At 46.6% G+C, this 25,880-nt stretch overlaps 1 protein-coding gene across 2 annotated transcripts in view; it reads left to right on the top strand.

Moving 5' to 3' along the window:
* LOC126162776 (pre-mRNA-splicing factor syf2) overlaps positions 1-25,880 on the top strand; it is a 58,611-nt gene that overhangs the window by 6,820 nt on the left and 25,911 nt on the right. For both annotated transcript variants that reach the window (XM_049919483.1, XM_049919482.1), the window contains exon 3: positions 11,545-11,685. In XM_049919483.1, the coding sequence (XP_049775440.1) occupies positions 11,545-11,685 (141 nt within the window). The remainder of the gene's footprint in view (positions 1-11,544; positions 11,686-25,880) is intronic.

Genomic DNA, 25,880 nt, shown 5'->3' with positions numbered 1-25,880 from the left:
CACAATGCCGGAATTGCAGTTGGAATTGGGAGAGGAGTTATGTCAGGTGGAGTGGGTAGAGAGAGAGAGAGAGAAGCAGGATGAGGAGGGGGGCATAGCTAGCAGCTCACAGTGAGGCAGCTGGTGTGTGGGATAGAAATGTGTGTGGGGGGGGGGGGGGGGGGAGAAAGATATGTACTGGAAAGGAATGGAACATATGGGCACTGGAGCCAGTGAGTTTGTGCAGGGCATATTGCTGATGACTTAAACTTAAAGGTGTTTAATGGGAAGGGTTAACAGAACAGAGGAAGGGGAGTCTCTTGAATAGTGGGTGTGGCTTCAGCGGGTTAGCAGAGATGGAGGCTAGCAGGATTATGGGAGCAAAGGATGTGTTGCTAGGATAACTCACATTGCATAGCTCAGGAAAGCTGGTGCTGAGAGGAAGGATACAGATGGCACAGGTTGGAGAGCAGCCATTGAACTCAAACATGTTGTGCCACTTAGTGGTCAACCCTGTTCTTGGCCACAGTTTGGTGGTGGCCATTCATTGTGGTGGACAGCTGGTTGTTGGTCATATAAAATACTGTGCAGAAATTGCAGCTGAACTGGTATATGACATGGCCACTTTCACAGGTGGCCTTGCTTCTGATGGGAGCAGATAATTGTTATTTCTCCATGTTTGAAGAGTTTGGGGGAATTGGATAAGCCTGTGACAGGACTGGAGTATGATATGCTGGATGTGTGAATCAGGCAGGTCTTGCAACTGGGTGTGCCACATGAAAGTGACCTTCCTTGCAAGGTGTTAGGAATGGCATAGGGCTGGACCTATTGTTGTGTAGGTTGGGTGGATGGTGGAATATCACCATGGAAGGAGTGGGAAGGATTGTGCTTATGGTGCCCCTCCCTTCCAAGCACCCCCCCTGCGGGGGTTAGAATAGGCCCGCGGTATTCCTGCCAGTCGTAAGAGGCGACTAAAAGGAGTCTCAAATGTTTCGGCCTTATGTGATGGTCCCCTCTCGGGTTTGACCTCCATCTTTCGAAATTATTCCGAAGAGCGAGCCAATTGGGGAAGGGCGCCTTACATGGTGCACTGTATCCGTCATGCATTGAGACCTTTAGCCGGCTTTTTCATCGTTGCAATGGTGTCCCGCTCGTTTTCCATCTCTTGGGCGAGGATACGTCCCTGGGTGCGATTCCCACGCTGCACTCTGCAGTGTTTCTTTTAACTGCGACGACGACCTTGGACAGTTTTGCACCTAAGATCCAGCACGGTAGCCAGTCCGTTGTGGTGGGGCCGCCATGTACCCTCTTGGTTGTAGCCCCCTGACAACACAGGGATCGCTCTACTGATGCCTGCGCCGTTAACTCCCCACGTATGCCAAGGAGTAGATGCCCGTCTCCCTGGGGCATCAGGACTCCCGGCAATGGCCATCCTGCCAGGTGGCTATTGCTGTGGCTGGGTGGCACCCGTGGGGAGGGCCCTTGGTCGGAGTAGGTGGCATCAGGGTGGATGACCCGCAATGAAGCGTGGTACATCATGCCTCGCTGGCGGCCAGCCGCCAGCAGTCTCTAAGCGTTCTCGGGCTCAATTTAATGCTGAAAAGTACAATCCGAAAACGTTCCCCTCTCTGGCCACGCCGTGGGAGGAGCGTAAGTCTCAGGATGGAGGTAATAGTTATTCGCCCCGATTCTTAGTTTGTACGAGAGCTGATGGGGAGTCTTTTCTCTCCACAAAGCCTCAGTTCTTTGTCGAGCATTTAGAGGACAAGTTTGGGGAGGTGGAGGGCTTGTCAAAAATGCGCTCTGGATCGGTCCTGATCCAAACGGCATCCTCTGCCCAGTCACGACGGTTGCTTGCTTGTGACAAGTTGGGGGATGTTGCTGTTACGATCACACCGCATAAGAGTTTAAATATGGTCCAGGGAGTTATTTACCGTAAGGACCTTCTTTTGCAGTCTGATGACGAGCTGCGCGCCAACTTAGAGCACAGGGGTGTACATTTCGTCCGGCGCGTTCATCGGGGTCCGAAGGAAAATCAGATAGCTACTGGTGCCTTCATCTTGGCCTTCGAGGGTGATACGTTACCGGAAAAGGTCAAGGTGATGGTCTACCGATGTGACGTGAGGCCCTATATTCCTCCCCCGATGCGGTGCTTCAAGTGCTGGAAGTTCGGCCATATGTCTTCCCGCTGCACTTCCAGCCTCACATGTCGAGATTGCGGACGCCCGCCTCATCCCGATACTCCATGTGCCCCGCCTCCCATCTGTGTCAACTGCGGGGAGCACCATTCACCTTGCTCGCCAGACTGCAGAATCTTCCAGAAAGAACGCAAAATCATGGAATATAAGACCCTGGACCGACTGACTTATACTGAGGCCAAAAGGAAATACGACCGATTACATCCCGTGAGAATGACATCATCCTACGCCGCTGCTACAACACCTGTGCTCGCCCCATCAGTTTCGCGACTTCCGGCCGGATCGCTGAGTGGTACAACTCCTCCTGCCCCTTTGCCAGTGGGGGGCTCTACCCACCGGGTTGCTCCTGCACCACCTACCTCAGGGGCAACACCATCCCCCCCATCAGGGACGTCCGTCCCTGCTTCTAAGTCGGAGAAGTGTCCAACTTCTTCGGCTTCTCATGCTCGCAAGGGGTCCCTTGGGTCCCTCCCTTCCCAGGTTTCCACCAGTGGGAAGGCTGACGACCGACAGTGGCGTAAGTGCCCACAATCAGCTGGTCGAAGGGCTTCACGATCCTCCTCAGTCCCGGAGACTGAATCGGTGAAGCCCTCCCAGCCAGTTAAACCCAAGGAGCAGCGTGAGAAATCCAAGAAGAAGAGCTCTAAGCCCAAGGAATTCGCGGTGGCAGCCACCCCACCGCCACCTTCCAGCTCTGCGTCTGAGGACGAGGTGGAGATCCTGGCATCTGCTGAGGACCTCAATCTCGCCAGTCCCTCAGACGCCATGGATAGCACTAGCACGGGTGCTCAATCGGAGGCAGCAGGTGACCCAGCGGCGTAATCTGCCTTCCCAGTCCCGTCACGCCTTTCTCCGCCATGGACAATACCATCCTCCAGTGGAACTGCAGCGGTTTCTTCCACCATCTAGCTGAGCTCCGCCAGCTTATCAGCCTTCATCCTTTCCTTTGCATTGCCCTGCAGGAAACTTGGTTTCCGGCAATGCGAACCCCCGCCCTCCGTGGCTATCGGGGTTATTATAAGAACCGGGCGGCTTATGAAAGGGTGTCTGGTGGTGTCTGCATATATGTCCTTCACACTCTGCACAGCGAGTCTGTCCCTCTCCAAACATCTTTAGAGGCTGTCGCTGTTCGGGTGTGGACGCCACAGGCTGTTACCGTTTGCAGTCTTTACCTTCCACCAGATGGTGAGGTCTCGCAGCATGTCCTGGCTGCACTGGTAGCCCAATTGCCGCCACCTTTCTTGCTATTGGGCGACTTCAACGCCCATAACCCTCTGTGGGGTGGGTCAGTGGCAACAGGTCGAGGCGCCATCGTTGAGCATTTATTGTCACAGCTCGATCTCTCGCTGTTAAATGATGGTGCCTTCACACACTTCAGTGTGGCGCATGGCACCTACTCCGCCATTGACCTTTCCATCTGTAGCCATAGCCTCTTACCGTCTGTCCAATGGAGTATGCATGACGACCTGTGTGGTAGTGACCACTTTCCGCTCTTTTTATCACTACCACAGCGTCACTCTTCTGGGCGCCCTAGCAGATGGGCTATGAATAAGGCTGACTGGGACTTGTTCTCCTCCACTGCCGCTTTTGAGCCTCTCTCTACTGATGACATTGATGCGGTGGTTCAATCGGTCACCATCGGCATCGTTACTGCCGCCGAATCTGCCATTCCCCGTTCTTCTGGGTCCCCTCGGCGGAGGGCTGTGCCTTGGTGGTCGCCTGAGATCGCTGAAGCGGTTAAAGATCGCCGGCAGGCGCTCCAGCGTCACAAGCGACATCCCTCCATCGACCACCTAATCGCCTTCAAACGGCTGCGTGCGCAGGCCCGCCTCCTTATCCGCCAAGCCAAGAAGGAGTGCTGGGAGCGGTATGTGTCCACCATTGGCCTCCATGTCACTCTATCGCAGGTCTGGGCGAAGATTCGACGCGTCTACGGCTATCGGACCCCTGCCAGCGTCCCTGCACTCTCCCTGAATGGAGCAGTTTGTACTGACTCCGACATCATTGCTAGCCGCTTGGCAGAGCATTTTGCTATGAGTTCCGCTTCTGCGAATTACCCCCAGGCCTTCCGCTCCATTAAAGAGCGGATGGAACGTCGGAGCCTTTCGTTTCGCACCAACCTCCCAGAATCTTACAATGCTCCATTCAGTGAGTGGGAATTTCGCAGTGCCCTAGCTGCTTGCCCTGATACCGCTCCTGGGCCAGATGGCATCCACTGTCAGATGCTGAAACACCTTTCAGTGGACTGCCAGCGGCGCCTTCTCGATCTTTACAACCGTCTTTGGGTCGAGGGGGAGTTTCCGTCGCAATGGCGGGAAGGCGTTGTCATCCCCGTTTTGAAACCTGGAAAGACCCCTCTGGAGGTGGACAGCTACCGTCCCATTAGCCTCACCAACGTTCTTTGCAAGTTGCTTGAACGGATGGTGAGCCGGCACTTGCATTGGGTACTGGAGTCTCGGGGCCTTCTGGCTCCGTCTCAGGGTGGGTTCCGTAAAGGCCGCTCCGCCACCGACAATCTGGTGAGCCTGGAGTCGGCCATCCGTACTGCCTTTGCCCGCCGTCAGCACCTGGTCGCTGTCTTTTTCGACATGCGGAAGGCGTACGATACGACATTGCATCATCACATCCTTTCTACGCTTCATGGATGGGGTCTTCGGGGTCCTCTGCTGATTTTTATCCGCAATTTTCTGTCGTGTCATACCTTTCGCGTGCAAGTCGCGGCCTCGTATAGTTCCTCCCACGTCCAGCAGAACGGTGTGCCACAGGGTTCTGTTTTAAGTGTCTGTCTGTTTTTAATAGCCATTAACGGGCTTGCTGCGGCCGTGGGAAATTCTGTCTCCGCTTCCCTGTATGCTGACGACTTCTGCCTTTACTACAGCTCTACTGGCATTGCAGCTGTTGAACATCAGCTACAGGGCGCTATCCGTAAGGCGCAGTCTTGGGCTGTAGCGCATGGGTTTCAGTTTTCGGCAGCCAAGACCCGCATTATGCATTTCTGCCGGCGCCGAACAGTCCATGCCGAGCCGCGGCTTTATCTTGCCGACGAACTCCTTGCTGTGGTGGAGACCCACAGGTTTTTGGGGGTGGTTTTCGATGCCCGGTTGACTTGGCTGCCTCATATCCGGCAGCTTAAACAGATGTGTTGGCGGCATCTAAACGCTCTGAGATGCTTGAGCCACACCCGCTGGGGTGCCGACCGCTCTACCCTGTTGCGGCTCTACCAGGCGTTAATCCAGTCCCGTCTGGATTATGGGAGCCTGGCTTATGGCTCAGCATCCCCATCTGCGTTACGGGTGCTGGACCCAATTCTCCACAGCGGGATATGCCTTGCCACTGGTGCTTTCCGCACCAGCCCTGTGGACAGCGTACTAGTGGAGGCTGGTGTACCTCCACTGCGGTTCCGGCGCCAATGTTTGCTGGCCGCTTATGCTGCCCATGTTCTAAGCTCGCCCGGGCATCCAAACTATTGTCTCCTGTTCCCGCGATCGGTCGTCCGTCTGCCAGAACGTCGGCCCCGGTCGGGTTGTACAATAGCGGTCCGCGTCAAAGAGCTTCTCTCTGGGCTTCAGGTTTTCACTGTTCCACCTCCTTTTTTGGGGGGTACTTTGCATACACCCCCATGGTGTGTTCGTCGCCCTTGCCTTCGGCTCGACTTGGCACAGGGCCCGAAGGACTCAGTCCCTCCAGAGGCCTTCCGCCGCCGCTTTTATTCCCTCCTGGCCACGTATCAGGGCTCTGGCACTGTTTACACTGACGGTTCGATGGTTGCTGGTCGTGTCGGTTATGCGCTCACTCTAGGGGACCGTTGCGAACAACGTTCCTTGCAGGATGGCTGCAGCGTTTACACTGCTGAGCTGGTCGCCATCTCTCGTGCCCTAGAGTATATCTGCTCCTGCTCAGGTGAGTCCTTCGTTATCTGTAGCGATTCCCTGAGCGGTTTACGAGCTCTCGACCAGTGTTTCCCTCGTTCTCGTCTGGTGACGGCTATCCAAGAGTCTCTGCATACTCTTGCCCGTTGCGGCCGCTCTGTGGTCTTTGTGTGGACCCCCGGTCATGTCGGTATCCCGGGTAACGAACATGTTGACCGCCTGGCGAAAGAGGCCACCAGTAAGCCATCTCTGACGTTGGCCTCCCAGAGACTGATTTGCGGGCAGTCTTCCGCCGCAAAATCTTGGCGCTATGGGACGATGAATGGCGCGAACTGACAACGTGCAATAAACTCCGTGATGTCAAGGAGATGACGGTTGTGTGGCGGTCATCCCTGCAAGCCACTCGCAGGGACTCAGTAGTTCTTTGCCGGCTCCGCATTGGCCACTCCCGGCTGACACACAGTTATTTACTGTGCCGGGAGGACCCTCCTCTATGTCGATGTGGGGCAGCTTTGACAGTGGCCCACATTTTGATGGCCTGCCCCCTTTTAGCTGTGGTCAGGCAGACATTTGCGCTGCCTGATACGCTCCCTGCCCTTCTAACAGACGACTCCACTATGGCTGACTTAGTTTTATATTTTATTTGGTCAGGGGGATTTTATCATTTAATCTGAGTGTTTCTGTTTTATTTTATTGTTTTGTGTTGATTCTGGCCTTTGGCCTATGATTTTAAACTGATTTTTTAATGTGTTTCTAAGTGGTTGGCTTTTCCTTTTTTTATTTCTATGGTCGGCCAACCACTGTCACACTCTGTGTGGCTTTAGTTCGTTTTGTCTTGTCTTTGTCTCAGTTTCTCTTGTTCTGTATCGTCTGTGATCTATTCTGTTCCTCGTTTTTATTCTCTGTGGGTGTTCTTTGTATTTGGAAAAAGGGACCGATGACCGTAGCAGTCTGGTCCCTTTCATCCCCCAAACCAACCAACCAACCTTCCAAGCACAATGATAAGATAGTCAAGAGCTCTAATGAAGGGCATGATGGGTGTGTAAGGATATTGTGTGGGAAATCTGATAAGGGAATAGGTTTGATGATAAGTACCTGTCTGTGAAGGCCTTTGTAAGACCTTCTTGTCACTGCAGATATGCTGTCCATGATGAACAGAGGCGATTTCTTGGTGTTGAAGGGGTGACATCTGGATGATCATTGTTTTAATGCCACCAGTGTTGCAGTTCATTGACTTAAAACTCTGCTTGTTCATCACAGTGTAATATGCAAAAATGTTTCCCCTTTTCTAACAAGGGGAGGCCACAATGTTGGGATCACAGATTTACTTCAAACTTTTTACACCTTTAATAGGCCATTGAAACAACATAATGTGCAAGCAGTAAGGTGCACTACTCTGGCCATTCCAAGAAAATCACAAGAGAAGCTTTTTGCGTCTATGATGTAAGTCATGTATTTGTGTGTAGATGCCACATATTGGAGTTTATACTGGTCAAGTGGTTAGCATTCGAGTTAACGTAAAAGGAATGTGTATGAGATGAAGTTCGACTCCTGCTCAATCTTAACTTTTACCCCCTTTTTTTTTTTCATCACTGGTCACATCATGTAATTTATATCACATTTGAGAGGTAATATAGTCTGGTACCGTGCGCCGCAGAATTTGAATCCCCGCCAGACATTGAAGACCCCTAGAGGTCTCTGCGGCATCGCGTCGTAAGCTGTGACGGCGCTTGCCTCCTGGCCCGCTTTTAGTGTGAAGGCGCCACAGTGGAACACATGGTTCCAGCGGCCAATAGCGGTGCCCCCGATAGACTACTTAAGCGCCTGCCTCTCGTTCAGTCAGCCAGTCTAATCTCGCGTACATCTGTGGACACATCGCCTCACATTAGGCAGCTTACTTACTTTCTTGTTCTGTGTACGAGTGGATGTGTTTGTTAGGTTTCCTTGTGACTCCATTGTTCGATCTTGTTGTTGTTCGTTCTGTCCTTCATTGGTCGTGTCCGTCTTCTCCCGTTGTGGTGTTGTTCACAGGCCTCTCCGTGGGTCCAGCTGCGCTTTCTGTCATTTCAACCCCGTGACCGTCCCGGTCACAGTTACACAGTTACAACTAATAGTTTTAAAAAATCATGTGTATTTGCTTGAATTTTTAGTGCATTTCACATTATTTGACTACTTACTGTTTTTAATTAAATTTAATTATTAGAACAAACATACACTCCTGGAAATGGAAAAAAGAACACATTGACACCGGTGTGTCAGACCCACCATACTTGCTCCGGGCACTGCGAGAGGGCTGTACAAGCAAAGATCACACGCACGGCACAGCGGACACACCAGGAACCGCGGTGTTGGCCGTCGAATGGCGCTAGCTGCGCAGCATTTGTGCACCGCCGCCGTCAGTGTCAGCCAGTTTGCCGTGGCATACGGAGCTTCATCGCAGTCTTTAACACTGGTAGCATGCCACGACAGCGTGGACGTGAACCGTATGTGCAGTTGACGGACTTTGAGCGAGGGCATATAGTGGGCATGCGGGAGGCCGGGTGGACGTACCGCCGAATTGCTCAACACGTGGGGCGTGAGGTCTCCACAGTACATCGATGTTGTCGCCAGTGGTCGGCGGAAGGTGCACGTGCCCGTCGACCTGGGACTGGACCGCAGCGACGCACGGATGCACGCCAAGACCGTAGGATCCTACGCAGTGCCGTAGGGGACCGCACCGCCACTTCCCAGCAAATTAGGGACACTGTTGCTCCTGGGGTATCGGCGAGGACCATTTGCAACCGTCTCCATGAAGCTGGGCTACGGTCCCGCACACCGTTAGGCCGTCTTCCGCTCACACCCCAACATCGTGCAGCCCGTCTGCAGTGGTGCCGCGACAGGCGTGAATGGAGGGACGAATGGAGACGTGTCGTCTTCAGCGATGAGAGTCGCTTCTGCCTTGGTGCCAATGATGGTCGTATGCGTGTTTGGCGCCGTGCAGGTGAGCGCCACAATCAGGACTGCATACGACCGAGGCACACAGGGCCAACACCTGGCATCATGGTGTGGGGAGCGATCTCCTACACTGGCCGTACACCACTGGTGATCGTCGAGGGGACACTGAATAGTGCACGGTACATCCAAACCGTCATCGAACCCATCGTTCTACCATTCCTAGACCGGCAAGGGAACGTGCTGTTCCAACAGGACAATGCACGTCCGCATGTATCCCGTGCCACCCAACGTGCTCTAGAAGGTGTAAGTCAACTACCCTGGCCAGCAAGATCTCCGGATCTGTCCCCCATTGAGCATGTTTGGGACTGGATGAAGCGTCGTCTCACGCGGTCTGCACGTCCAGCACGAATGCTGGTCCAACTGAGGCGCCAGGTGGAAATGGCATGGCAAGCCGTTCCACAGGACTACATCCAGCATCTCTACGATCGTCTCCATGGGAGAATAGCAGCCTGCATTGCTGCGAAAGGTGGATATACACTGTACTAGTGCCGACATTGTGCATGCTCTGTTGCCTGTGTCTATGTGCCTGTGGTTCTGTCAGTGTGATCATGTGATGTATCTGACCCCAGGAATGTGTCAATAAAGTTTCCCCTTCCTGGGACAATGAATTCACGGTGTTCTTATTTCAATTTCCAGGAGTGTATTTATATATCGACAAGTAAATGACGAAACACATAGTTTTCCTGAAAATGTGTGTCTATCTTGATTTGCGAAATCCCTTATACGTGCAATCTGATAAGGTGCCCGGAACTACTTTGCACCTCAACACTCTGAGCTGCAGACATATTTACATAATAGATGTGTAAAACTTCTTATGCGATTTTCTCGGAATTGCCAGAGTAGTGTGCCTTACTACTTGCGCATTATGTTGTTTCAATGGTCTATTAAAGGTGTACAATGTTTGAAGTAAATCCGTGATCCCAGTGTCATGGTCTCTCCATGTAAGTGTTTTCACCAGTAAGGGGTTATCAGTTTTAACTCTCAAGGATTTGTTCGGAAGAGTTACTTTTTGTTTGTGTAACTTCCCACAAGTTGTTATGTCAATTCATCCTCCAAGCTAAAAGCTAATTTTTCTATTAATGAATGGAAAGTCTTGCCATAACTTACCATTGGTTTATCATGTATCCTGACACACGCATAATTTTTGTCATGTGATATAACTCACCAAGATAATAGCTAAACATACTGGAAGCAGTCAGTACTTTGCCACAAATTACATAATGCGAACAAGGCGCAATACTGTCAACATGCTGCATGCAAACTGAACTTCACTCAAAACCAAAAATATGGCGTTGTTTTCAAGGCTTTGTTTGAATAAGGTTTTAAAAATTGTTTCTTACATAAATTGAACTGGTTAGAGCCTAATTTTTTGAGGTGGTGTGTATAATGTTAATATTTTCCAAATTTTGTGCAATAATATGAGGGAACTTAGTCTAGCTTTATGAAAGAATGCATGCTATCATTTCAGTTGATTAGTTTAAAAAGAGAGAATAAGATGATTGCTGCATAAGACTAAACTCTGGAACATCTTTGTGGGCACCATAACATATTGTTACAAATATGGGCTGTGCCCAAAAAATAAGATAAAGCACTTATTCCGGTTTAGGTGTCCATATTCTTATAGTTTTCTATATTTACAGTGTATCAGTTTTGTGAAACAATGTTTCATATGATAAATGGTTCATAGAAACATGCAACAGGCAGTGGTATTCACACTAGGTTTCTAGCTCATGCTCTTTCTGTAGCAAAAGTAAATGCAGACACCCAAACACAAGTCCCACAGCTATGGTAAGACTTACTATTGACTAATGATTACTGAAAGCAGTTACCTGGACAGATGGAGTTAGGAAGGGGGGGGGGGGGGGGGGAGAGAGAGACACACACACAGAGAGAGAGAGAGAGAGAGAGAGAGAGAGAGAGAGAGAGAGAGAGAGAGAGAGAGAGAGAGAATGTCTGCATGAGTCACGAATGGGGTCTTTCTCCCTTCCCCTCCGCTGCCCCCTTTTTTCATCCCCCTCTCCCCTGTCTATCTCTCGTGTGCTCTACCCTCCTTCTGTCTTGTTGCGCAGTCACTGAACACTGATTCCGCCATCGAAACACCTGCCTCACTTGATGCCGCATCATCCTTCGTGCTGTGTGTATCCTTCCCCACCCTGTCCCTACCTCCATCTGCCCAGGCAACTGCTTTCAGCAACTGATAAACAATAGTCAGTCTCACACTGCTAGAGTGTGCATTTGGGTGTCTATGCGGATGTGTCTGCCCAGAATATCCATTGTTGTTTTTCATCTGGTAAATCTATTTTGACCATAACCACATTGCCAATCCATTGTTCGTTTGTAGTTTGACATTGTTTTCTATATGTGATCTGAAGTTGATACTTAAATGAGAAATCATTTGGTTCCCTCCTGCCAAAAGTGAAAGCACTTAAAATCTTAACATGATTCTACTTTTGACTCTGTTGCTATTATATTATATATATATATATATCACATGATTGTTTCAGAATGAAGCACGCCAGTTGAATCACCAAGAAGTAGTGGAAGAAGACAAGCGCAACAACCTCCCAACCAATTGGGAAGCAAGGAAACGAAGAGCAGAGTGGATTTTAAATGATGAAAAGAAAAGAAGAGAGGCTGAAGAAGGTGTAAGTCACCCTATTTACCTCTAGAGTTTTTATTGGTATGTAGCGACAGGTGTATTTGTGGGTTTCCAGCTGAGCCAGTTTTATGTATTTACAATACAGATTCAAAACCTTAATGTCCATTGTCTTGCAGTGAAAGAAAGCCAGGTCTCATCTACAGTGACAAAGGAGAGAGATTGTACTGCATTGTAAGTCAGCTCATGCACTGTACTTGAATTGCTCATTTGGCAGGTGGCTGCCAATCAAAGACAAGTATAGGAGTTAGACTGATTCATACAAACAGTTTTCAAATGCCTCATAATGCTCATATTATAGTTTGCTGTTTTATAGGCATTACCTATTTTGTATTTTTAATTTTGCACTGCAGATGGAACAAAATTGCAATTCCAAATCACCATTATGAAATCTTTAATGAGATTCTCATTAATTATTTTATGTCTTCTAAAATACATCCATTGTGTTTGTAGTTAATTTCCCCCAAATTTTTTTGTGGGCTTTGTTAGTGGCATGACAGTTATTTCTCTAGAGGACCTGTGGAATATACTTTGAATGAAAAAGTGCTGGAAGGTAATGATCCACAGAGTTCTGAGTGTTAGTTATTGCACACTCCCAGATTTCTTCAATAGTGCTTCTGTTTAGTGATTAGAATTGTACACTAATCATTCTTTTCTTATTACTACATTTTGAGGAAAGTCTGGTTCATCTATAACTGTGTGAAACTATGTAATAGTAAGACTAGTATAACTGTCTATGTTCTAATGATAAAACCAGCATGTCATATTTTTATGGAGTAAATTTCATGCAATACCTACACACACACACACACACACACACACACACACAACACACACACACACACAATTAAAATTTTATGGCACATTGATCTCTCTCATTCCTGTGTTCCCTCCAGGTGCTCACACTGTCAGTACACGTAGGTATTGATCCTTTAAGCATTCAGAGAATTACAGAAGTGCTGAGCAGAGATGTCAAGAGAACAAAATCTTCACACTGTTAAGAATACTCTCCTCTTCACATGTGAAGTGAAGTAAGGTTCTACCACTCACTATTTTAGGAAATTCCTTTCTGTGCTCATATCACCAACAGGCTCAGAGCAATTACATCAAAACTCTCAGGAAATACATGACAATCAGTCTTGGTCTGAAACTTAATCAGACTTTCTCAGGTAGTGACAAAATACATCCATCTGATTAACAGTTTTGTGCCATTCAACCTTGTGATTTTAGATCACAAGCATAGCTGTCTGCTGAAAAGTCACACATAACATTACATAGCAATTGTAATTGCACATATCTTTTTCAGTGGTGAGTCAAAAAATGAATAGGGGCCACACTTACTACCATGTATGTTCCTTTCAACCATTTACTTAGGTGTCATACTACAATAAAAGTGCACATACAAGATTCTCTTCATTTAATAATACATTGCTTAACTTCACTAAATAATACATGCTTAACTTCGCTGGACTTACGTTCTCTGTAGAGGCTAACCAACTTTTTTGTACTGTCATCTATTCTGCCAGTGACAGTGTACTGTAAGTCATCAAGTTCTTGGGCCTGACCATAACTCTATCAAAACATGCAACTTCATACAACAATTAATAATACCTTCTCCTCATCATAATTCCACCACTCTCCCAGAGTGATTTAATTCCAATTTCTGTCGTATGTATTCCATCTTGCCACCCACAAAGCATAGGATTGTTTACTCTCTAGTTTATCATGTTGAGGTTGTTATATTTGTGGTACAGTACACGACAGAGAATTGGCATAAGCAGTGTGTTGTTTTCATTCATTCATCATTAATTCATACATTGTATTCTATAAATCCCATCATCATGGAAAGCCTTCAGATATGTGAAATTAGTCAGGTTATAAATTAACTGCCAAAAGCATCTATGTCGAGCTAATTACCTATAGATTATGATTGCTTGTAATATGAGTCACAAGCTTGTATTAATTGATGAAAGGATATCATTTTCCATTTACGGCTGTAAAAGTTTCATTCTCTATTGTAATTTTGGCATTATGCCATTGTCAAGTAGAAATATTCAATGCCATGCCATTGCACAGATATAAGTCACAGTATGCTAGCCTAGTGAGGTTGTGTTGCTGTTATAGGCTGTTAATAGATAACACGTACATGTATCCACTTTATTAGTAGTAACTATAACTCCAGTGCTGCCTTTGGCATTGCACGGGAACCAGTATCCTCAAAGGCAATTTGAATATCACCACATGACACTTGAACAATGTCTGAGGAGACATTTAACTACATGAGTTGGGAGTGGCCTTGGAAAGAAACCTGAAAAAAAGAAGAAAAGAAAAAAAGTTATTTGCATTTTAGTACTTCAGACTGGTTTGTCAGTATCTTCTGCTCGCAGGACTGTGTACAAACTCAAACTGAAACCTTACACACATCAAACAATGGAAACCCCAGGCAGGAATATCAACAGTGTCGGAAAAGACAAATTGCTGCTTACCTTAAAGAAGACAAGTCAAGTTGAAGAAGGCACAACTAAAAGACAGTCCCATAAAGCTTTCCCACAGCCTTCATCACAAAGGAGACACACACACAAACACACACACACACACACACACACACACACACACACAAAAGCAAGCCCACCTCACACACACATGACCACCAACTCCGCATCTCAAGCCAGAATGCAGCATCACTTGGGATGCTAGCAGCAGTAGTAGGGATAGTAAGGTATGGGTGGGGGGAGAGGCAAACACTGTCTGTTGGAGAGTATAGGGACTAGACTACCAACAGGCACAGCATCAGGAGGTTGTGGGGAAAGGAGGTAAGGGGGAAAAGGAGAGGAGCGGGGAAACAAGTGGATGCATTGGCAGAGGGCTGCAAATAAACAGGGTGGGAGGTGAGAATGGTGAGGAGGTGATAGGACAGAGCAGGTGGAAACTGTTGGGTGGAGGGTGTGGGGATAGTATGTTACCGTAGGTTGAGGCCAGGATAATTATGGGAGCAGAGAATACGTTGTAAGGACAATGTCCATCTATGTAGCTGAGAAAATCAGGTGGTGGAGGGAAGGATTCAGATAGCTCGGTTAGTGAAGCAGCCATTGAAATCAAGTGTGATATGTTCAGTTGCATGTTGTGCCACATGTAGTCTACTTTACTCTTGGCCACAGTTAGCAGTGGCCAGTCATCCTGGTGAACAGCTGGTTAGTAGTCAAACCAAAATAAAAAGCTGTGCAGTGATTGCAAAGGAGCTGACAAATGACATGGCTGCTTTGGCAGGTGGCCTAGCCCCTGATGGAGTAGGATAAACCTGTGGAAGGACTGGAATAGCAAGTGCTGGGTGAGTGGATGGGGCAGGTTTTGCACATGGGTCTTCCATGGTGATATGAACCATGTGGCAAGGGGTTGGTATTTGAAATGGCATAGTGATGGACTAGAATGTTGTGGAGGTTGAGTGGGCAACGGAACACCACTTTAGGGTAGATGGGAAGTATTTCAGGTAGGATGTCCCTCATTTCAGGGCACGATGATAGATAATCAAAGCCCTGGCAAAGGATGTGGTGCAGTTGTTCCAGTCTGGGGCTGTACTGGCTGATTTAGGGGACACTCCTTTGTAGCTGGTTCATGGTGGTTGTGGGAGTATCTGGGCTGTTAGGGGAAATTGCATGGGAGATCTGTTTGCAGACTATATCTGGTAACAGTGGCGTCTCTGGAGGCCTTGGTGCGACCCCTTAGCATACTGAGCAAGGGAGTTTTTGTCACTGCAAATACACCATCCCTGGATGGCCAAGCTATATGGGAGGAATTTTTGGTGTGAAAGGGATGAAAGCTGTCAAAATGCAGGTAATGTTGGTGGTTGGTGTGCTTATCCAAAGGCCTCACCTTTAGCCCTACACCCAGATTTAACCACACTGGACTTGTCAAAGACTTACTCTCCTTATCCTGATCCCTGCAATGGAAGCACTTCTTTGCTGCCAATCCCTCCAAACAAAACCACCCTAATTTCAATAGTGAACTGTGCCTCTTCCAGTTCATACCACTATCCAACTGTGACCCTTCCCCCATCCCACTTAACCTCCCTCTGATCACCTTGCAGGAATTCCTTACCTCCAACTTCGCTTAAAAATACTTCTCCAGGTTGCTTCCTCAGAACACCAAACTTTCAGTAGAAGAAAGAACAGCTATACACAACCTCAAAACAAATCGTGACGTAATCATCCTACCTGCAGACAAAGGCTCCACCACTGTTGTTATGAACTGCAGTGACTACCTGGCTGAAGGCATCCATCAGTTATCTGACTCGTCCACCTATAAATTCTGCCAGAGTGATCCTGTCCCAGAAGTCCAACACAAACTCCAATCCCTGCTTAAAGCCGGAGGCCCTCCCCAGAACATCTCCCATGAATCCATTTCCCTCATCACTCTTTTGACACCCCAAAATCGACAAACCCCACAGCCCTGGACACCCTACTGTGGCCTGTTATTGCACCGCCACTGAAAGAATTTCGGCCTTCATTGACCAACATCTCTAAACATTTGTCCATAATCTAGTCTCCCATGTCAGAGACACCAACCAGTTCCTTTACCGACTCTCCACCATCCCCAACCCCTTACCTCCATGATCCCTACTCACCACTGTTGACACCACCTCCCTATACACCAACATCCCTCATACCCATGATCCTACTGCTATTGAATATTACCTTTCCCACTATCCTTCAGACTCCAAACCTACTACCTTATTCCTCATACCCCTTGTTAACTTTAACCTAATCCACAACTACTTCTCATTTGAAGTGAAGGTATATAAACAAAACTGCAACACAGCCATGGGAACCCACATAATGCCCTCCTTTGACAACCTTTTTATGGACCATCTAGAGGAGACCTTCCTAGCCTCCCAAAAGACCAAACCCCTATTCTGGTTCAGGTTCAAAGATGACATCTTCATGATCTGGTCTCAGGGCCAAGACACTCTTTTCTTTGTTCCTTCACAGCCTCAACACATCCTCTTCCATCTGCTTCACATGGTCCTCCTCAACCCAGTGGGCCACATTCCTAAATGTTGACCTTCTCCTTTCTATTGGCTCCATCCACACCTTTTTCCACATTAAACCCACCAACCACCAACATTATCTGCATTTTCACAGCTGTCATCTGTTTCACAACAAAAAATCCATCCCATATCGCCTGGCCACCCGGGGATGGCATATTTGCAGTGACAAAAACTCCCTTGCTCAGTATGCTGAGGGTCTCATTGAGGCCTTCACAGACAGGCACTATCCCTCATACGTAGTCTGCAGACAGAACTCCCGTGCTATTTCCCCTTACACCCCAAATCCTCGCACCACCCCCAAAAGCCAGCCACAAAAGTGGTCCCCTTCATCAGCCAGTACCACCCCAGAATGGAACAACTGAACCACATCCTTTGTCAGGGCTTTGATTACTTATCATCATACCCTGAAATGAGGGGCATCCTACCCAAGATTCTTCCCACCCCTCCTAAAGTGGTGTTTTGTCACCCACCCAACCTCCACAACATCGTAGTCCATCTCTATACCATTCCCAGTACCAACCCCTTGCCACAAGAGTCATATCCCTGTGGAAGACCAAGGTGCAAAACCTGCCCTATCCACCCACCCAGCACTTGCTATTCCTGTCTTTTCAAAGGTTTATCCTACCCCATCAGGGGCCAGGCCACCTGTGAATGCAGCCATGTCATTTACCAGCCCTTCTGCAATCACTGCACAGCTTTTTATATTGGTATGACTACCAACCAGTTGTCCACCAAGATGAATGGCCACTGCCAAACTGTGGCCAAGAGTAAAGTAGACCACATGTGGCACAACATGCAGCTGAACATAACGCACTTGATTTCAGTGACTGCTTCACTTCCTTCCACCACCAGCTTTTCTGAACTATGTAAATGGAATTTATCGTTACAACACATTCTCTGCTCCCATAATTATCCCAGCCTCAACCTATGGTAACATACTGTCCCCACACCCTCCACCCAACAGTTTCCACCCACACTGTCATAACATCTCCTCACCATTCTCATCTCCTACCCTGCATATTTGCAACCCTCTGCCAATGCATCCAGCCGTCTTTTTCCCCGCTCCTCTCCTTTTTTTCCTTACCTCCCTGCTGCACAAACTCCTGACAATGTACCTGTTGGCAGTCTAGTCACTGCAGACCTCCAACAGACAGTGTTTATCTCTCTCCCCACCCATACACTACTATCCCTTCCCCTTTCCCACCACCTCCATATTGCTGCTTGCGCAACCCATGTGATGTTGCATTCTGACGGGTGTGGGTGGTCTTTACTGACGAAGGCTGTGGCCAAAAGCTTTATGTGGTTGTCTTTTAGTTGTGCCTGTCTGCAACTTGATATGGCTTCTTTAAAGTAAGTAGCAATCTGTCATTCCCTACATTGATGAAATCTTACACAGTAGTGATAGTGACAAATGTGGATGTTGTTGCTCAACACCATTACTTCTAATGGCTGTTGCTGTCAGTCCATGATGGAGAGATTAAGCCTGAAGTATTAGTTTTTTCTGATGAAAAGTGTTAACATTTATTGGGGTATGTGAGCTCACAGAGCAATAAACACTGGAATTCTGAAAATCCTCGTGAGTTCATGAGCATCAGCAGGAGTGTAGTTTCCAATTAACACAATCCGAGTTACATGGACCAAAATTGTGGCGCCCTCAAATATTCTAAGTTCGGAGTTGGCGTCACTGCGCGGGGCCTCTCGGTGGGCCGCGGCCTGTTAGCAACCACGTGGTGCCGAACGTTAGCTGAGCATCAGGGCCAGCCCCAGCGTGTGATCCGCTGTGTGGCTGGGAATCCCATGGTGATGCTGTGTCGATGAAGGAGACATGCCGGGAATGCCAAAGATGGCGGACTTTGTGACACCTAAATGGCAGATATTTCCCAGTTCATATAGCAATTAATAGTAGCCAGATGAATCATGATATCTCAAAAAGAAACATGTAGATTACTATTATTTGCATGATGATTCTGATGGTGTAATCAGAGTTTCAATATCTTTATTGCTTTAAAGTTTAATATCTAACTGTAAATTATACAAGTAACACACAGCAACGAATTTCCAAAATCTAAGTGCTTCATCTGATTTCATCGATTGGCATGTCTTTAAAAAGCTGTTAGTGTAAACCTAAATTGGTTTGAATTACAGGCATGTAATTTCAATAGTACATGGGTTATTGGAGGTCAAAGTGGCTGATTACTATCTTCTGCGTCAGGCCATATGTACTCCACAGTTACACGAAAAAACAGTAGCAGCACGCTTATAAATATATTTACGGATATAATAGAGGGAAACATTCCACGTGGGAAAAATATATCTAAAAACAAAGATGATGTGACTTACCAAACAAAAGCGCTGGCAGGTCGATAGACACACAAACATACACACAAAATTCTAGCTTTCGCAACCAACGGTTGCCTCGTCAGGAAAGAGGGAAGGAGAGGGAAAGACGAAAGGATGTGGGTTTTAAGGGAGAGGGTAAGGAGTCATTCCAATCCCGGGAGCGGAAAGACTTACCTTAGGGGAAAAAAGGACAGGTATACACTCGCACACACATACCCATATCCATCCGCACATACACAGACACAAGCAGACATTTGTAAAGGCCATTTGTGAAAGCTTGAATTTTGTGTGTATGTTTGTGTTTGTTTGTGTGTCTATCGACCTGCCAGCACTTTTGTTCGGTAAGTCACATCATCTTTGTTTTTAGATATATAAATATATTTATTCGTTTATGTCTTTGTTTATATCCGATATATACTATTCATGAAGAAATTGGTTAAATATTTGCTGTTTTAGAAAGCACAGACACATTAGGCTACTGTCCTACTTTTGCTTGCTATTCCTTTGATATATGTTTATTTAATTTGTTTATGTACTTAATAATGTGTGTTAGAGCGTGTTTATGGTCCAGCTGTAGAAATATTTAATTTAATTCAAGTTATTTATATGTAAATTCAGTATTTTGATTGTGTTTCTTTATGTTTGTGAGTGTGCGTTGGCTTGAAGACATGGCGAGAGTGCTCTAGCCAGTCACAGTGCTCGTTACTACAGCAGGCGACCACTGAAATGGAGAGGGGACAGGAGAGAGTACTGGACAGGATGGCACAGGACACGGGAGGGGCTGGACGCGACGGACGTACGGTCGCAGGAAAGACTTTGAGAGTGTGGAGTGGTTTGCGCGTGATTGCAGGAGATAGAAATATTTCGGATGCCAACTTGTGAATGTGTGAGATTTCTGTGAATGCAGGAGATAGAAATACTTCGGAGTGCCAACTTGTGAATGTGTGAGATTTCTGTGAATGCAGGAGATAGAAATACTTCGGAGTGCCAACTTGTGAACGTGTGAAATTTCCATGGTATCAACAGTGAAGACTTAGTATGCGTTTAGAGGTGAATGTCTCGCGAGCTATGTTGTTGTTCATAACTAATTACGTGAAGTAGGAATCTGTTTCCCTGTTATTCAACTTATATTTTATTTAATAGCTGGGCCATCGACACCAATAAGTGTTTTGCAGAAATGCACCGCATTCTCAACAATGCTTCTACTATCGTACTAATAATTTAAAGCTGTTAAGATAGTACCTGCAGATTTTATTTAATTGCAGTCCTTCATTTATAAATTTCTATGTAATATTCGCAATTGCTGAGTGATAGGAACCTCCAGCCATTCGATTCACGATCAACAAAACTCTCGAGGCCGGCTACATTTGGAACTCCAGAACCACCTCGTACAATAGCGACGGTTAGCCATCCATTGCCATGTGTAAAAGAATCGTTGATGTCAATGCTGAAATTCAGTCGGCATCCACAGAAGACTGCTGGTCCATCCAGTAGAGAGTGTGCTGAGACAGACTATATATATATATTGGATTACACAAGGAATAAACATATCATGTGGGACAAAAAGGAGACTGCATCTACTATCTAGGAACATCTCTGGTGTTAGCATTGTAATGCATTACAAAGAATACTGCAAAATATTGAAGCAACTAATTCAGAAATTTAAGCAGCTTTATAATTAGAGAAAGATAATTACATCAGGCAACAAAATAAAAACTGTATGGGATATAGTGAAGAGAGAGACAGGTGGGGCCAAAAAGGAAAAGGAACAGATAGCTCTAAAAATAAGTGAGACTTTGGTAAGAAGTGCATGTAGTGTTGCAAACCTCTTAAACAAGTACTTCATTTCTGTTACTGACAGCTTGGAGTTACCAGGTTTGGTGAACTGTGCAATGGGATATCTGAGACCAGTTTTTAAAAATAGCTTCAGTAAAATGTAATTGACATTCACATCCTCCAAAGAAAAAGCACCCATCATAAAATCTTTAAAGTCTGAGTATTCTAGTGGGTATGATAACATATCAACAAAGTTAATCAAAGAATGCTTACACGAGTTGTGAGTTCTGTTTTAAGTTATTTGAGTAATCAATCTCTTGTCAACAGAACATTTCCAGACTGACTAAAATATGCCGAAGTTAAGCCTCTTCACAAGTAGGGGGCTACAGAGATACCATCAAACTATCAACTGGTTCCACTTTTGCCAGATTTCTCAAAAATATTTGAAAAAGTTGTGTTCAAGTGTCTCCTTAAGCATCTGGCTGCAAATAATATATTTTCCAAGTCACTGTTTGGGTTTTCTAAGGGTTCTGATATAGAGAAAGCTATTTACATGTATAGAGAGAGTTTAATTAATTCATTAGATGATAATTTAGGGGCTACTGGCATTTTCTATGACCTGTCAAAAGCCTGTGACTGTGTGAACCACAGCATTCTCTTAAGTAAATCTGAATATTATGGTGTCACCGGCAGTGCTGTGAAATGGTTTGAGTCTTATCTAACCAAGAGGAAACAAAGGGTGTTGTTGTGAAATACCTGTGAAGTAGTCAGTCAGTTTTCATCTGATTGGGAATTAATCACGTGTGGGGTTCCTCAAGGTTCCATATTGGGTCCATTGCATTTTCTTGTGTACATTAAAGACATCTTGCCTGTTACATTGTCAGATGCTAAGTTCGTTTTGTTTGCAGATCATACAAACATTGCAATAAGTAACAAGTCAAGTACAGATTTAGAAATAGCTGCTGACCAAATTTTCACTGACTTCAGTAAATGGTTTAAAGCTAATTCAGTGTCATTAAACTTCGAAAGGACCCACTAATGCAGTTCATAACCTGTAAGAGATTTTCTTCCAGTATGTGTATAACATATGAAGACATGCAGATCAAAGAGGTTGACAGTGTTAAATTTCTGGGATTATAACTTGATAATAAATTCAGCAGGGAAGGGCATACCAAAGAATTGCTGAAGCACCAAAACAAGTCTGTGTGTGCAGTGAGAGTGATGTAGGAGACATAAATATAAAAAACCTGCTTACTTTGCTTACTTTCATTCTATTATGTCATATGGGACCATATTCTGGTGTAACTCATCAAACCGAGCAAAGGTTTTTAGCATGTAAAAGCATGTAATAAGAAACATTTGTGGTGTAAATTCAAGAACAACATGTAGAAACCTGTTGAAGGAACTTTGTATTCTAACCACTACTTCTTAGTATATTTATTCCTTAATGAAATTTGTTCAAGCAATATCTCTGTTTCCAACAAATAGCTCAATACATAGTATCAATACTAGGAATAAGAACAACCTACATAAAAATGTAAAATCACTTACCTTGGTCCAGAAAGGGATCCAATATTCAGGAACACACATTTTCAATAAAGTGCCAGCAACCACTAAAAATTTGGTTCCAGATAAAGCACGGTTTAAACAGAGTTTGAAAGACTTGTTGATAGCCGACTCCTTCTACTCTATGGATGAATATCTTAACGGGGACTGTTAGAACAGCTTAAGTAAAAATGTCAGTTAGATTTCAATTTTGACTGCACTCTGTCAGAACAGTCAAACTTAGGTATTTCGTGTGTGGTAAATACACTCCTGGAAATGGAAAAAAGAACACATTGACACTGGTGTGTCAGACCCACCATACTTGCTTCGGACACTGCGAGAGGGCTGTACAAGCAATGATCACACGCACGGCACAGCGGACACACCAGGAACCGTGGTGTTGGCCGTCGAATGGCGCTAGCTGCGCAGCATTTGTGCACCGCCGCCGTCAGTGTCAGCCAGTTTGCCGTGGCATACGGAGCTCCATCGCAGTCTTTAACACTGGTAGCATGCCGCGACAGCGTGGACGTGAACCGTATGTGCAGTTGACGGACTTTGAGCGATGGCGTATAGTGGGCATGCGGGAGGCCGGGTGGACGTACCGCCGAATTGCTCAACACGTGGGGCATGAGGTCTCCACAGTACATCGATGTTGTCGCCAGTGGTCGGCGGAAGGTGCACGTGCCCGTTGACCTGGGACCGGACCGCAGCGACGCACGGATGCACGCCAAGACCGTAGGATCCTACGCAGTGCCGTAGGGGACCGCACCGCCACTTCCCAGCAAATTAGGGACACTGTTGCTCCTGGGATATCGGCGAGGACCATTCGTAACCGTTTCCATGAAGCTGGGCTACGGTCCCGCACACCGTTAGGCCGTCTTCCGCTCACACCCCAACATCGTGCAGCCCGTCTGCAGTGGTGCCGCGACAGGCGTGAATGGAGGGACGAATGGACACGTGTCGTCTTCAGCGATGAGAGTCACTTCTGCCTTGGTGCCAATGATGGTCGTATGCGTGTTTGGCGCCGTGCAGGTGAGCGCCACAATCAGGACTGCATACGACCGAGGCACACAGGGCCAACACCCGGCATCATGGTGTGGGGAGCGATCTCCTACACTGGCCGTACACCACTGGTGATCGTCGAGGGGACACTGAATAGTGCACGGTACATCCAAACCGTCATCGAACCCATCGTTCTACCATTCCTAGACCGGCAAGGGAACGTGCTGTTCCAACAGGACAATGCACGTCCGCATGTATCCCGTGCCACCCAACGTGCTCTAGAAGGTGTAAGTCAACTACCCTGGCCAGCAAGATCTCTGGATCTGTCCCCCATTGAGCATGTTTGGGACTGGATGAAGCGTCGTCTCACGCGGTCTGCACGTCCAGCACGAACGCTGGTCCAACTGAGGCGCCAGGTGGAAATGGCATGGCAAGCCGTTCCACAGGACTACATCCAGCATCTCTACGATCGTCTCCATGGGAGAATAGCAGCCTGCATTGCTGCGAAAGGTGGATATACACTGTACTAGTGCCGACATTGTGCATGCTCTGTTGCCTGTGTCTATGTGCCTGTGGTTCTGTCAGTGTGATCATGTGATGTATCTGACCCCAGGAATGTGTCAATAAAGTTTCCCCTTCCTGGGACAATGAATTCACGGTGTTCTTATTACAATTTCCAGGAGTGTATATTAAAAATGCATAACAGCGTTCCGTTCTGACAGTGTATCAATTCTGTAAATATTAGCATTTCCTGTTTACTGTAATGTATTCATCTATTTGACAATCTCCTCACAAATGACCAGGGTAGTAAGTATTATATTCAAATGTTTTATGTTATACTTTCTGACATGTTCCACACCCACATCGTCATCTCATTTTTTGGGACTGTGGAACGAAAACTTAATCTAATCTGTTACAAGTGTAAGGACTCTAAACTTTTATTTGGATGTACGAGGTGCATTCAAGTTCTAAGGCCTCCGATTTTTTTCCTCCAGACCGGAAAGAGATAGAAACATGCGCATTGTTTTAAAATGAGGCCGCGTTCTTTGTCAATACGTCCCAGAGATGGCAGATGGAATTTTACCGCCAGCGGCGAGAATGAGAATTGTTTTAAATACTTAAAATGGCGACGTTTTCCTTACTTGAACAGCGTGCAATCATTCGTTTTCTGAATTTGCGTGGTGTGAAACCAATTGAAATTCATCAACAGTTGAAGGAGACATGTGGTGATGGAGTTATGGATGTGTTGAAAGTGCATTCGTGGGTGCGACAGTTTAATGAAGGCAGAACATCGTGTAACAACAAACTGAAACAACCTCGGGCTCGCACAAGCCGGTCTGACGGCATGATCGAGAAAGTGGAGAGAATTGTTTTGGGGGATCGCCGAATGACTGTTGAACAGATCGCCTCCAGAGTTGGCATTTCTGTGGGTTCTGTACACAGAATCCTGCATGACGACCTGAAAATGCGAAAAGTGTCATTCAGGTGGGTGCCACGAATGCTTATGGACGACCACATGGCTGCCCGTGTGGCATGTTGCCAAGCAATGTTGACGCGCAACGACAGCATGAATGGGACTTTCTTTTCATCGGTTGTGACAATAGATGAGACGTGGATGCCATTTTTCAATCCAGAAACAAAGCGCCAGTCAGCTCAATGGAAGCACACAGATTTACCGTCACCAAAAAAATTTCGGGTAACCGCCAGTGCTGAAAAAATGATGGTGTCCATGTTCTGGGACAGCGAGGGCGTAATCCTTACCCATTGCTTTCCAAAGGGCACTACGGTAACAGGTGCATCCTACGAAAATGTTTTGAAGAACAAATTCCTTCCTGCACTGCAACAAAAACGTCCGGGAAGGGCTGCGCATGTGCTGTTTCACCAAGACAACGCACCCGCACATCGAGCTAACTTTACGCAACAGTTTCTTCGTGATAACAAGTTTGAAGTGATTCCTCATGCTCCCTACTCACCTGACCTGGCTCCTAGTGACTTTTGGCTTTTTCCAACAATGAAAGACACTCTCTGTGGCCGCACATTCACCAGCCGTGCTGCTATTGCCTCAGCGATTTTCCAGTGGTCAAAACAGACTCCTAAGGAAGCCTTCGCCGCTGCCATGGAATCATGGCGCCTGCGTTGTGAAAAATGTGTACGTCTGCAGGACGATTATGTCGAGAAGTAACGCCAGTTTCATCGATTTCGGGTGAGTAGTTAAGTAGAAAAAAAATCGGAGGCCTTAGAACTTGAATGCACCTCGTAGTAGGGTTAAAACCCCTTTTTTTGTTTCCAGAAATTTTTAAATGCTGGGATTCTCCCTTTGAAGGCCCTGTCAGATTTCCTGCCAGTTCGTCAGTCATTAATGATATCAATGAAATGTTAATCTTAAATTATCTTTTCTCTTTAGCTCACTCTTCTTACTTTTTCTCCTGTATCCCTGATGTCACATGCAGTATGGTTTAAATTGATTGACATCTGAT

The sequence above is a fragment of the Schistocerca cancellata genome, chromosome 2 (genome assembly GCF_023864275.1).
Source record: "Schistocerca cancellata isolate TAMUIC-IGC-003103 chromosome 2, iqSchCanc2.1, whole genome shotgun sequence".
Taxonomy (NCBI): Eukaryota; Metazoa; Arthropoda; class Insecta; order Orthoptera; family Acrididae; genus Schistocerca; species Schistocerca cancellata.
This window is presented reverse-complemented; position numbering and strand designations above follow the sequence as displayed.